This window comes from Equus quagga, chromosome 7 (genome assembly GCF_021613505.1).
Source record: "Equus quagga isolate Etosha38 chromosome 7, UCLA_HA_Equagga_1.0, whole genome shotgun sequence".
NCBI lineage: Eukaryota > Metazoa > Chordata > Mammalia > Perissodactyla > Equidae > Equus > Equus quagga.
The window spans coordinates 109512132-109525592 of record NC_060273.1 but is presented as its reverse complement, the minus strand read 5'-3'; the positions used below and the strand labels follow the sequence as shown (position 1 = coordinate 109525592).

The window sequence follows — 13461 nt, the reverse complement described above, 5'->3', positions numbered from 1 at the left end:
TGTTGGATGGTTTTTATTGCTATTATTTATTTATTATTTATTAGTTTCAAGGTCACTAGTCTTCTGCAAGGTCTAATCTATCATTAATCTCATACAGAGTATTTTTTCTGCACATTCTAGTTTTTATTTCTATCTGTTCAATTTGGGTTTTTAAAAATATCTTCTACTTAACTTTTTGAACACATGAGATACTGTGTTAACATCCTTCTCGGATAATTTAACATCTGTGTCTATTATGGGTCAGTTTTCATCAACTGATTCAGCTCCTCATTATGTGTTGTATTTATTTGCTTCTTTGAATTCCTTATAATTTTTCATTGGATACCAAGCCTTGTAAATTTTACCTTATCTATTTGGATCTTGCTTCTAAGATTTGATAGGCAGAACGAAAGCAGTGCTAATTTTACTTCAGAGCTAATTATTACTCACTACTGGGCAAGATCTTTCTATACTTTATGCTCTGTGATTTTTCAGGTTCTCTGGTCTGACTGATGAGAATAGATATTATTCCCAACCCTGTGGGAGGGGTGGACACCGTGTCCTTTAATTTTTTTGGTAGTCTTTCCCCTAATTCTGTTTGGTAGCCAGGGACTTTCCTCACACATATGATAATTAGTACTTTGATGCATACTTGAGGGAGATTTCTGCAGATATGTCCTCTGGTACACTACCCTGTGAACTCTAGCTGTACTGGTCTCTCTCAATTGTCAACTCAATCATCTCAACTCAGGAAGTCTGCCAGAACCTGTCTGATTCTCCCTCCCTGTGCCACAACCTAAAAACTCTCTTAAGGGGGCTGGCCCTGTTGCTGAGTGTTTAAAGTTCTCTGTGCTCTGCTTCAGCGGCCCAGGTTTGAGGGTTCAGATCTCAGGCACAGACCTATTCTATTCATCAGCCATACTGTGGAGGTATCCCACATGCAAAATAGAGGAGGAGTGGCACAGATTTTGGATTGGTGACAGTCTTCCTCAAGCAAAAAGAGAGGAAGGTTGGCAACTAATGTTAGCTTATGGCCAGTCTTCCTCAATAAAAAAATAGAAAAGGAAGAAAAAATTCTCTTAAGGCAGTAAGCTGGAGAAATTATATGGCTCACCTTGAATGTTTCCCATCTCTCATGTATCACTGTCCTTCACTGACTTATGCCTATGTCTTGAAAACCATTGTTTCAACATTTGTCAAATTTTGGGTTGTTTCTGGTCGGAAGGGAAATCTGTTATCTCATCTTGGCTAAAAGTGGAAGCGCAGAACAACTTCTGAATATAAATTTAGCATGAAATAAAAGGGTCTTATTTACATTATTAATCATTTGAAAAAGAGGCTATATTTCACAATCATTTTTAGGATTACTACTTTTTGATTTATAAACTATATATTTGAACCAATAAAGGCAGCAGAAACTAAGTCTGGATAATCAAAGTGAATGAATTTATTAAAATAATGCCTAAGAGCTCACAGAATGGATAAGAAGCCTAGAAAAGTAGATTTTGAAAACCATCAAGAACCCAAAAAAGGCAAGCAAGATTACATCATGGGACTAATCTTAGCAAGATGGCTCCCCAGCCCCTCTACACCCAGGACCAGATGAACTTGCCGTTCTCTTAGCTTTGCATTGGCTGCTGCAGGTAGTCTCTGACTAACCATGGGTTTTTGCATTACTTTCTCAAAAATCAAAATCTTGAGGGAGCAGTCCAAACAGCTGAGCCTAGGTCATAGCCTTGTTGATGTCAGGAAGATGAGAAAAGTAATATTTATCTCCCTTTGATTTATTTAGAGGAAGGCAGGCCCTGACTCACATATATACTAAATGAGCCTCAAATAGAAAAGATGATGAAAGGCATCAAAAAGACAAGGTTTTTTATACATTGTTGGATTCAATTTGCTAACATTTTGTTGAGGCTATTGCATCTAAGTTTACGAGAGGTATTGGTCTGTAGTATCCATTTTTTGTATTGCCTTTGGTTTTGCTATCAGAGTAATACTGGCCTCATAAAATGAGTTAGGAAGTATTCCCTCCTTTTCTAATTTCTAGAAGATATTATGTAGGATCACTCTTAATTCTTTAAATGTTTGATAGAATCTCTAGCGAAATCATCTGGGCCAGAAAATGTTTTGGGGGAGTTTATAAACTGTGGATTCAATTTCTTTAATGGTTTCTTTTATAGCTATTTGAATGATCTATTTCATATTGGATAGGTTTTTTCATTTGTGCTTTTCAAGGATTAGTCCATATTATGTAACTGTCAGATTTACATGTGTGGAACTGTTTGTAGTAGTCCCTTATTAACATTTAAATATCTATGGGATAATGGTATTGCCTGTTTCATTCCTGGTAATAATTTGTGCGTTGTCTGCTTTTTTTCTTTGTCAATCTTGCTAGAGATGTGTCAATTTTATTATCTTTCAAAGAACCAGGTATTCATTTCATTGATTTCTACTTCTATCTTTATTATTTGCTTTCTTCTGCTTCCTTTGGGTTTGTTCTGCTCTTCTTTTTCCAAGTTCTTGAGGTGGGAGCTTAGATTATTGATTTGAGGCTTTTCGTATTTTCTCTTGTATGCATTTAGCACTATAAATTTCCTTCTCAATCCTGTTTTAGTTGTGTCCTCCAATTGTGATAGGTGGTATTTTCTTTTTTTTTCAGGTCAATGTATTTTATTTTAATTTGTCTTCAGATTTCCTCTTTGACACATGGATTATTTAAAAGTGCATTATTTAGTTTCCAAGTGTTTAGAGATCTTCTCATTATCTTTCTGTTATTGATTATACCTTGATTCTATTGTGATAGAAAGCATACTCTGTATAGTTTCAGTGCTTTTAAACTTTTGAGGTTTGTTTTATGGCCCAAAATATGCTCCGTTTTGGTGAATATTCCATTTTTACTCAAAAAGAATACGTATTCTGCTATTATTGACTGGAGCGTCCCATAAATATAAATTAGTTTAAGTTGGTTGATTGTTTCCTTTAGTACTTCTTTATTCTCCCTTGAGAGAGTAATGACCAAGTTTCCACGTATATTTCTAGATTTATCTTCTTTTCCTTCCAGTTGTATTAGTTTTTCCTTCTTGTATCTTGAGACTCTATAGTTAGCTGCATACATAAATAGAATTGTCTGTTCTTTTGGGTAAATTGGTCATTTTATCATTTTGCAATATCTCTTCATCCCTGTATATTTTCTTGGTTCTGAAGTCTGATATTAATATACTCATTCCAGCTTTCTTTTGTTTACTGTTTGTATATTAAAACTTTTCTCATCCTTTTTACTTTTAAAGTACATATGTCATTATTTGTTGTAGGTTCATCTAGAGTGAATTTAGTTGGGGTTAAATTTTTTGTCCAATCTGACATTGCTGCTTTCAAATAGGTAGTTTTAGACTAGAGATCAACGAATATTTTTTGTAAAGAGCCAGATAGTAAATATGTTAGGCTTTATAAACATAGTACTGTCTGCTATATATTGTTCTTTTTTAAACTAATGGACTTTATTTTTTAGAACAGTTTTAGGTTTACAGAATAATTGAGCATATAGAGAGACTTAACCATATCGCTTTCCTCCCCCTACACACAGTTTCGCCTATTATTAATACGTTGCTTTAGTGTGGTACATTTTTTTACAATTGATGAACCAATACATTTGCCTCTTCCAGAACATCGCATAGTTGGAATGACACATTATATAGCCTTTCATACTGGCTTCTTTCACTTAGCAATATACATTTAAGGTTCCTCCATGTCTTTTTCTGGCTTGATAGCTCATTTCTTTTATCATTGTATAATATTCCAGGTATAATGTACTGCAGTTTATCTATCTACTCACCTATTGAGGGGTATGTTGGTTGTTTTCAATTTTTAGCAGTTATGAATGAAGCTGCTATAAACACTTATTGGCAGGTTTTTGTGTGAATATGTTTTCAACTCCTTTGGGTAAATACCTAAAAGCATGATTGCTGAATCATATGGAAAGACTATGTTTAGGTACATAAGAAACTGCCAAACTGCCAAAGTGACTTACCATCTTATAGCATCAATAGCAGTGAACGGAAGTCTTTATTGCTCCACATCCTCACCAGCATTTCATTTTGTCAGTGTTTTAAATTTTAGCCATTCTAATACATGTGTTGTGCTATCTTATCCTCATTTTAATTTGCAATTCCCTCATGGCATATGATGCTGAGTACATTTTCATATGCTTACTAGCATCTGTACATCTTTAATAAGGTGTCTGTTCAGACCTAGTGGCCATTTTTCATTAGGTTATTTGAAAATTGATGAGTCTTAAGAGTTCTTTGAATATTTTGGATATGTCCTGTGTCAAATATGTATTTTTCTCCCAACTTGTGGCTTGTCTTTTAATTCTATTAACAGCGTTTTTCATAGAAAAAGATTTTAATTTTAGTGAAGTCCAACATACCATTTTTTTTCTCTCATACATCTTTTTTTGGTGTTGTATTTAAAATGTCATCACCAAACCCAAGGCTACTTAGATTTAATCTTATGTTGTCTTCTAGAAGTTTTATAGTTTTGTATTTTACATTTAGGTCTATGATCCATTTTGAGTTAATTTTTGTGAAGGGTGTAAGGTCTGTGTCTAGATTCCTTTTTGATCGCTTGCTTGCGTTTTTCTTTCTTTCTTTCTTTCTTTCTTTTTTTGCACATGAATGTTTAGTTATTCCGGCATCATTTTTAAAAAGATTACCCTGGTTCTTGTCCAATACAGCAACATAGGAGCCTCCTGAACTCACCTCTTCCCATGGACAGACCAAATCTACAGCTACGCACGGAGAAATTCCCTCTGAAAGAAATCCAGAAACTAGCTGAGTGACTCCTACACATGGGGCAAATGAGAAAATCCCACATTGAAATGCGTAGGAAAAGCTGGGGCGCATTCTCACCATAAACTCCACCCCTAGGACAGTGCCATATAATTGGGAGGGACCTCCCAACTCCTGACTTTTCTCTGAAGAGCAAAGAGTTTGGACCTCACATCTAGTGTGCCAACTTTTAAGACTCACACCTAAGGGATGGGCCCCTCAAACACCTAGTTCCGAAAGTCAATGGGCTTGCATCCACAAGACCCACAAGCCTACAGAAAACAAAGAAACAGTTCTTAATGGGTTCTCAGGAGGACTCACTAAGGATTCACTGTGGCTATCCCCAGAGGGCGCAGGACCTAGGAATCAGGCCAAATATACCCATCTCTCAGTGTTTTCCTGAAAAAAGGCCTATTTACATACTTTAAAAGCTGCTGCCTGAGGGTCTGGGTTCTAATTTAGCATGTATCTGGGGGCTGACTGCAATCTTCCCCAAGCCCAGAAAAGCCAGCAGACACAACCTTTGCCTTCTCACTCCAGCCCACTACAAATCACCAACATCTGCCTGGAAGGAGCTTGTACACAAGTATGGAGCCCCAGGTTCTGTGGCTGCTGTCCAAGGGACAGGACCCTGGATCACCTAGCTCTGATAGCCAATGGGGCTTGTATTCATGAGTCACACAGGATTGTAGTAAACAAAGAAGCAGTTATCAACAAGCACAGGAGTAGCCCTCTGCAGCTGTACACTCAAGCCCGGCACAGAGGGAGCCAGCAAAAAAGCTCACCTCTCGGCTTCTCCCTGGAAAGGTCAGTCCTAACCACATACTTTGCTAACTACTGCCTGCATCTAGGTGCTGAATGCAATCTGCCCCTTTGGGACAATGACAGATCTTGGCACACCCTCAATTGCTAGGACCTACTAAGAACAAAGAAGGCAGCTCGGACAAACACAAAAGTTTGAGAGACAACCTAGAGCTCAGGCCTGGCTGAATGCTAAGGTTCATCTAGCTATTATAGATATAGGTAAGGTTATAGTTATATATAAGGTTCATCCATTTAATATAGTTATTTAAAATAAATATAACCAGAATAACCACAAGGTAAAAAGATGTATAAGCTGTGACATTAAAAACATAAAATGCATGAGGAGAGTAAAAATAAACAGCCTTAATATGTGTTCGAGGTTGTTATCAGCTTAAAATAGGTTGTTATAATTATAAGACGATTTACATAAGCCTCATGGTAACCACAAGGCAAAAATTTATAGCAAATACACAAAACATAAAAAGAAAGGGATCTAAGCATACCACTAAACAAAATCATCAAACCACAAAGGAAGAGAAAGAGAAGAAAGGAACACAGGAAATACAAAATAGCCAGAAAACAATTAATAAAATGGCAATAAGTACATATCTATCAATAATTACTTTAAATATAAACAGACTAAATTCTCCAATCAAAAGACATAGAGTGTTTGGAGGCCAGCCTGGTGGTGCAGCAATTAAGTTCACACGTTCCACTTCAGCAGCCCGGGGTTCACTGGTTGGGATCCCAGGTGCAGACATGGCACTGCTTGATAAGCCATGCTGTGGTAGGTGTCCCACATATGAAGTAGGGGAAGATGGGCATGGATGTTAGCTCAGGGCCAGTCTTCCTCATGCTGTGGCAGGCATCCCACACATAAAGTAGAGGAAGATGGGCATGGATGTTAGCTCAGGGTCAGTCTTCCTCAGCAAAAAGAGGAGGACTGGCAGCAGATGTTAGCTCAGGGCTAATCTTCCTCAAAAAAAAAAGACATAGGGTATCTGAATGGATAAAAAAACCAAGATTCCAGGGGCCGCCTCATGGCATAGTGTTTAAGTTCGCATGCTCCACTTTGGCAGCCCAGGGTTTTCAGGTTTGGATCCTAGGCACTGATGTACACACCACTCATCAAGCCATGCTGTGGCAGTGTCCCACATACAAAATAGAGGAAGACTGGTGAAGATGTTAGCTCAGGGACAATCTTCCTCACCAAAAAAACCCACCAAAAACAGGTTCATCTATACACGGCATACAACAGACTCACTTCAGATGTAAGGACACACACAGGCTGAAAGTGAAGGGATCAAAAGAGATATTCCATGCAAATGCAAACCAAAACAAAGCTGGGGTAGCTATACTTACATCGCACAAAATAGGCTATAAGATAAATACTGTAGTAAGAGACAAAAAAGGTCATTTTATAATGAAAGAGATCAATCCAACAAGAGAATATAACATTCATAAATATTTATGCACCCAACATAAAAGCACCTAAATATATAAAGCAAATAATAACAGAACAAAAGAGGGAAACAGACAGCAATACAATAATGTGGGAGGACTTCAACACTCCACTTTAAACAATGAATAAATCAGCCAGATAGAAAACCAATAAGGAAACATGGGACTTAAACTACACATTAGACTAGATGGACTTAACAGACACTTAGAAGACACCCATCCAACAGCAGCAGAATACACATTCTTCTGAAGTTCACATGAAACAATCTCCAGGACAACTCATTTGGTAGGCCACAAAACAAGTCTTAATAAATTTAATAAGATTGGAATCATGTCAAGCATCTTTTCCAACTACAATGGTATGAAACTAGAAGTCACCTATAAGAAGAAAACTGGAAAGTTCACAAATATGTGAAGATTAAACAGCATGCTAGTGAACAACCAAGGGGTCAGAGAAGAAATCAAGAAATACCTTGAGATAAATGAAAATGGAAATATAACATACCAAAACCTACAGGATGCAGCAAAAGTAAGCCTAAGCGAGAAGCTTAAAGCAATAAATGCTTATATTAACAAAAATAAAGATCTCAAATAAACAACCTAACTAACCTCAAGGAACCAGAGAAAGAACAAACTAAGCCCAAAGTTAGTAGAAAGAAGGAAATAAAGATCAGAGTGGAAATAAAGGAAATAGAGACTAATAACACAACAGAAAAGATCAATGAAACTAACAGCTAGTTTTTTGAAACGATAAACAAAATAGATAAATCTTTAGCTAGACTTGCCAAGAAAAAAAGAATACTCAAATAAATGAAATTATAAATGAAAGAGGAGATATTACAACTGATACAACACAAATACAAAGGTCACAAGAGACTACCATAAACAATTATATACAAATTATTCTTTCTTATTTTCTCGCATGCTTTTTTGCTGTCATCGTGCCCTCTTTTTCTGCCTTCTCTTTTTTTTTTCTTCTCCCCAAAGCCCCCCAGTATATAGTTGTATATTCTAGTTGTGAGTGCCTCTGGTTGTGCTATGCGGGATGCTGCCTCAGCATAGCCTGACAAGCAGTGCCATGTCCACGCCTGGGATCTGAACTGGCGAAACCCCGTGCCGCCGAAGTGCAGCATGTGGACTTAACCACTTGGCTATGGGGCCGGCCCTCCTTCTCTTGTTTTGAGTATTTTATGAGATTTCATTTTCTCTCATCTGTTATCATAGCAATTATACTTCTTTTAATAATTGTCTTAGTGGTTTCCCTGGAATTACCAATATACATTTACAAGTAATTGAAGTCCACTTTCAAATAACTCTATACCACTTCACGGTAGTGCAGGTACCTTAGAACAGAGTATTCCCAATTTTCCCTCCCCTTTTATAAGATTGCTGTTCTTCATTTCACTATCCATAAACTATAATCACTGAATACCTTATTGCCATTATTATTTTGAACAGTTATCTATTATACCAATCAAAAATAAGAAAAATAAGAGATTATATTTTACTTTTATTTATTTATGTCTAATGTTGTGTCTTTCTGTACGTGGATCCAGATTTCCGAGGAACATATTTCTTTTTTCTGAAGAACTTCTTTAAACATTTCTTGCAAAGCAGGCTTACTGGTGACAATTCCCTTATTTTTTTGTTTGTCTGGGAATATCTTTATTTTTCCTTCAATTTAAATGATAGTTTCATTGCATACAACATTCCATATTGATGAGGTTTTTTTCTCCAACCCTTTAAATATTTCATTCCACTCTATTCTTGTTTGCAAGGTTTGTGAAGAGAAGTCTGTTGTAAATTATCTTTGATTCTCTATATGTTAAGTTTTATTTCATCTGGTTTCTTTCAAGATTTTCTTTTAGTTTTTTGATTCTGCAGTCTGAATATGATACATCCTGGCACAGACTTTTTGGTATTTACCCTTCTCGGTATTCTCTGAGGTTCCTGGATCAGTGGTTTGGTGTCTGTCATTAATTTTGGAAAATTCTGAGCCATTATTACTCATTTATTTCTTCTGTTCCTTTCTCTCCTTCTTCTCCTTCTGGTGTTTCCATTATATGTTTGTTCTACCTTTGTAATGGCTGCAGTTCTTGGATATTCTGCTCCAGGTTTTTTCATTCTTTTTTCTCCTTGGTTTTCAGTTTGAGAAGTTTCTATTGACACATCTTCAAAGTCAATGATACTTTCCTCAATCCTGTCCAGTCTACTGATGAGCCCATGAAAGGAACTCTTCATTTCTATTATAGTATTTTTGCTTTCTAGAATTTACTTTTGATTTTTTTCTTGGCGTTTCTATTTCTCTCCTTGCATTACCTATTTTTTCTTTCATGGTATCCACTTTTTCCATTAGAGCCCTTAACATATTAATCATAATTATTTTATGTTCCCATTCTGATCATTCCAAAATCTTTGTCATATCTGAGTCTGTTTATGTTGCTTGCTTTGCCTTTTCAATCATCTTTTTTGTTTCTGTTTTTGCCGTTTAGAATGCCTTATAATGCTTTTTTTAAAAGCCAGACATTATGTATCAGGTAACAAGAACTGAGGTAAATAGGCCTTTAGTGTGAGGTTTTATGGGTTTTTGTCTAGGTGTTAGGCTCTGTTTAAAGTTTGTTGTAGCTGTAGGTATCAGAGGCCTCAGTTTTCTGTGGTATCCTCATTTTGTCTTCCCTATTGTCTTTCCTTAGAAACTCTTTATCAAATAGAGTGTGTCTTGCAGTTCTTTCAGTTGTAATTCTCTGTTATTACACTAGATATATGTTTATATGATGGTAATGTATTGCAGAGAGGAAGCATTCTATATTCTTATGATTAAATCTTAGGCTTTATGGGATTTTTTTTTTTACTGAGCATTCCTGAGTCTTGCTGTGACCTTCAAAAGTTTTTCTTAGCCTTTTTATTTTCTTTCCCTTCTGTGAGACAGGAAGGTTAGAGAGGGTTGACTTGTCTAATTGCCCTCCTTCTAAAATTTGGCAGGAGAAACTCTGGTAAAGTAGTTTCCCTAGAGGGAAGGCTTTTGTTACAAAGAGCAGACTTCTCTAGGGAATACTTCAAAATGGTTACTTTTCCTTTCCCCCTCACCTAAAACACAAGAGTATTTTACCCCCAACTTTACTGTGAGAACCTGATGGAGCACCTGGATGTTAAGAGTCATGAAGGTATGGCAAATAGCCCTAAGACTGTGCCCCCAGGAGTTTTTAATTCTCAAGTTAGTCCATGCCCCACCTCCAGCAATTAGTCAATCATTGTTTAATTTTCAGCTCCAATGGCTTCTGCTCCCAGTAAACTGCAATTCTCTCTGTTTGCTTCTCTCTCCAGTTTTGGGGGCAGCAGTTTGCCCTGTGATCTCAAGTCTCCAATTAATCTAAGAAGAGCTGTTGATTTTTAATTTGTTCAACTCTCTTCTTGTTGTGAGAACAGGAGTGATGACTTACAGGCTCTTTATATATTGGAGTAGAAACTAGAGGTTCTATTCCATTCTTAGCTTGCAGACTATACAGAAACAGGCAGCAGTTTATATACAGATATACATATACATATACACACACACACACACACACACCCCTAAACTATATATATATATATATACTTAGGTATACTTTTATATATATACATACACACACATACACACACACACACACACATATATATACACTTACTTTTCTACTTCAAGTTGACATTTTACCACTCCATTTAAAATGAATAAGTCTTATAACCAAATAGGTCCTTTTACCCTCTCCATTTAGGTTACAGTTGTCATATGTATTACAACTACATTCTTTAAAAACTACATCGGACAATGTTATAATTTTTGCTTTCAAAAGTCATATATACTTTAAACCTAAGATGAACATTTAGTCTATTTACTCATGTATGTACCATTTCTTTTACTCTTCCTTTATCCCTTCAAGTTGCAAGTTTCCTCTAGTATCATTTCACTTCAGACTGAAAAGACTTTCTCATTTCTTTTTGAGTTAACAATAAATTTTATTAGTTATCCTTCACCTGAGAATATCTTTATTTCATTTTCTTTTTTCTTTTCTTCTTTTCTTATTTTTTAAGATTGGCACCTGAGCTAACATCTGTTGCCAATCTTCTTCTTTTTTCTTTTCCTTCTTCTCCCCAAGGCCCCCCAGTACATAGTTGTATATGCTAGTTGTAGGTCCTTCTGGTTGTGCTATGTGGAACGCCACCTCAGTATGGTTTGATGAGCAGTGCCATGTCCATGCCCAGGATCTGAACCAGTGCAACCCTGGGCCCCTGAAGTGGAGTGCATGAACTTAACCACTCAGCCACGGGGCCAGCCCCTCTTTATTTCATTTTCATTCTTGAGGATATTTTCACAGGATTATGAATTATGAGTTGACAGCTCTTTTCTTTCAGGACTCTAAAGATATTGTTCTACTGTCTTCTGAACCCACAGTTTCTGATGAGAAATTCACAATCATTTGTATTATTGTACCTATCAATACTATTTTAAAGTTCTTATTTCATAATGCCAATATCTGGATCCCATGTGGGTCTATACTCTTGTCATAGTTTTTTGCCATGCCTGGTAATTTGTTTTTATTGCAAGACCCTTGCCTAAGACATTTTACAGCTGTGTATGATATTATCTTTCTTTCAGAGTTTTGGGTCTGCCTTTCTGCTGATAGAGTGTTGGCTCACCACATTAATCCAATTACAGCCCAAATTAACTCTTGGCTGGTTACAGTACTTTAGGAAGGTTCTCACTCTTAGGGCACAGCCTTACAGGATATCAGTTGAGAACACATGATGTTCACCATGGTTCATCTCCCCAGCACATTCTAAACTCGAACACTTATCTACAGAGCAACACAATACTGCTGAAATTTTTCTCTCCTTTTTACTTGATTTCAGCCTCTTCACTTCATAATTCAGCAAACATACTGGGCTAAAACCCAACAGAGTGCTGTCTTATTTGTCTACCTCTTTCTTCTCTCTGGTATCCCACCCCATCCCATTCCCTAATTTTTGTCTCTTTAGGCTCATAGCTCTGTAAAAAATTTGTGCTGGTTTCTTGTCACTTAACTAGATTCTTTTTGCCCAGACCCTCTGCCCGAATTCTCAGCTTCTTGTAAGGTCCAGAATTAGCAAATAGCCTTAGGGGAAAAAGTAACTGCAGAAGGTTGCTTCTCCTCTCAAGGGTTTGCCTCTCTCTCAGGGTTTTGGCCTTTAAATTCCTACTTGCCTAAACAACTCTTTGATGCTTTTAAACAAATCTTTCAACACTTTGTTCATCTTTTCTAGTTGTTCTCAGGAGGAGAATTTGTCTGCCATAAGCTACTCCACTGTAGCTGGGAGTGGAAGTTTTATTTTATTTTCTTATTTTACTTGCTCAGTGGATTGGTTTCCAATTCCAGTTGTGATCCCTTGTATTTAACATTAATCTCTGCCCAGTTCTCTGAATTTTTGCATGTCTAGCTTAAAGAAGACATTACTCTTGCATACTTTCAGATGTACTTCAGTTCCAATCTTTGATGTCTATAAGAAGGCAGACATATCAATTCAGGAGCACAAGGTAAGACTGACTTTGTACAGTTAGTACTGTCTCCTAGTTGCTACCCACTATAAAACAACACTCTACTTCCAGGTTCTGAATCATTTCAATGTGTTTTTTCTTTAGTACTTTATGAATGCATAAGCAGTCATGTCACAAGCTATCATTTGATATTTCTGCTCTTAATACAAAAGGTTAAACTGTGCTTTATACTTTTTTCACATGTTCAACAATTCCAAGAATCACATGACTATATAAGGATTACTGGATAAAGAATTATTAATTGACTGAGAAATACGTTGTTGGGTTTGGATGTAAAAATCTAATATACGAAATTATATTTACCCGCCATAATCTTCACTGATCCCAGCAAATGGTATTGGATCACAGCGTATAAAAATTATAAATGCAAGTAGTACAAGTGATATAGCAGATGTAACTATCATAAATTTCATAAGACCTTTATAAGACATTTGTAATTTGGAAACAATGACACCTCCCAGAAGATGGCCAACTGCACCTGCTGGAATTAAAACAAGTCCTAAAAGAAACAAGCAGGAGGAGAAAACAGTTAAAATATAATCAGCTAAAGATAGTAAAGAAAATTCATACATTGATGCAATCCCCTCTGCTCTAAACATACAGCAAACATAGATTTAAATAAAAGTCAGAAAACTTAAAAGCATAATAAACATCTCAACAAACCTGAACCTTAAGAGAAAAACAAATTTGTGAGTGGGGCTGAAGCTTTAGGCCTAATGAACTCTGGGGAAGTGATGGTGAAGTTTTTCTCCTAGGTAGTAAAGGCATCTAAAATAAACCCACAACTTAATCCATGAGAAACAAGATGAGAGCTATCTT

At 36.4% G+C, this 13461-nt stretch overlaps 1 protein-coding gene across 1 annotated transcript in view; it reads right to left on the bottom strand.

Moving 5' to 3' along the window:
• SLCO6A1 (solute carrier organic anion transporter family member 6A1) overlaps nucleotides 1-13461 on the bottom strand; it is a 139917-nt gene that overhangs the window by 37472 nt on the left and 88984 nt on the right. The window contains exon 9 of the mRNA XM_046667813.1: nucleotides 12946-13141. Within this exon, the coding sequence (XP_046523769.1) occupies nucleotides 12946-13141 (196 nt within the window). The remainder of the gene's footprint in view (nucleotides 1-12945; nucleotides 13142-13461) is intronic.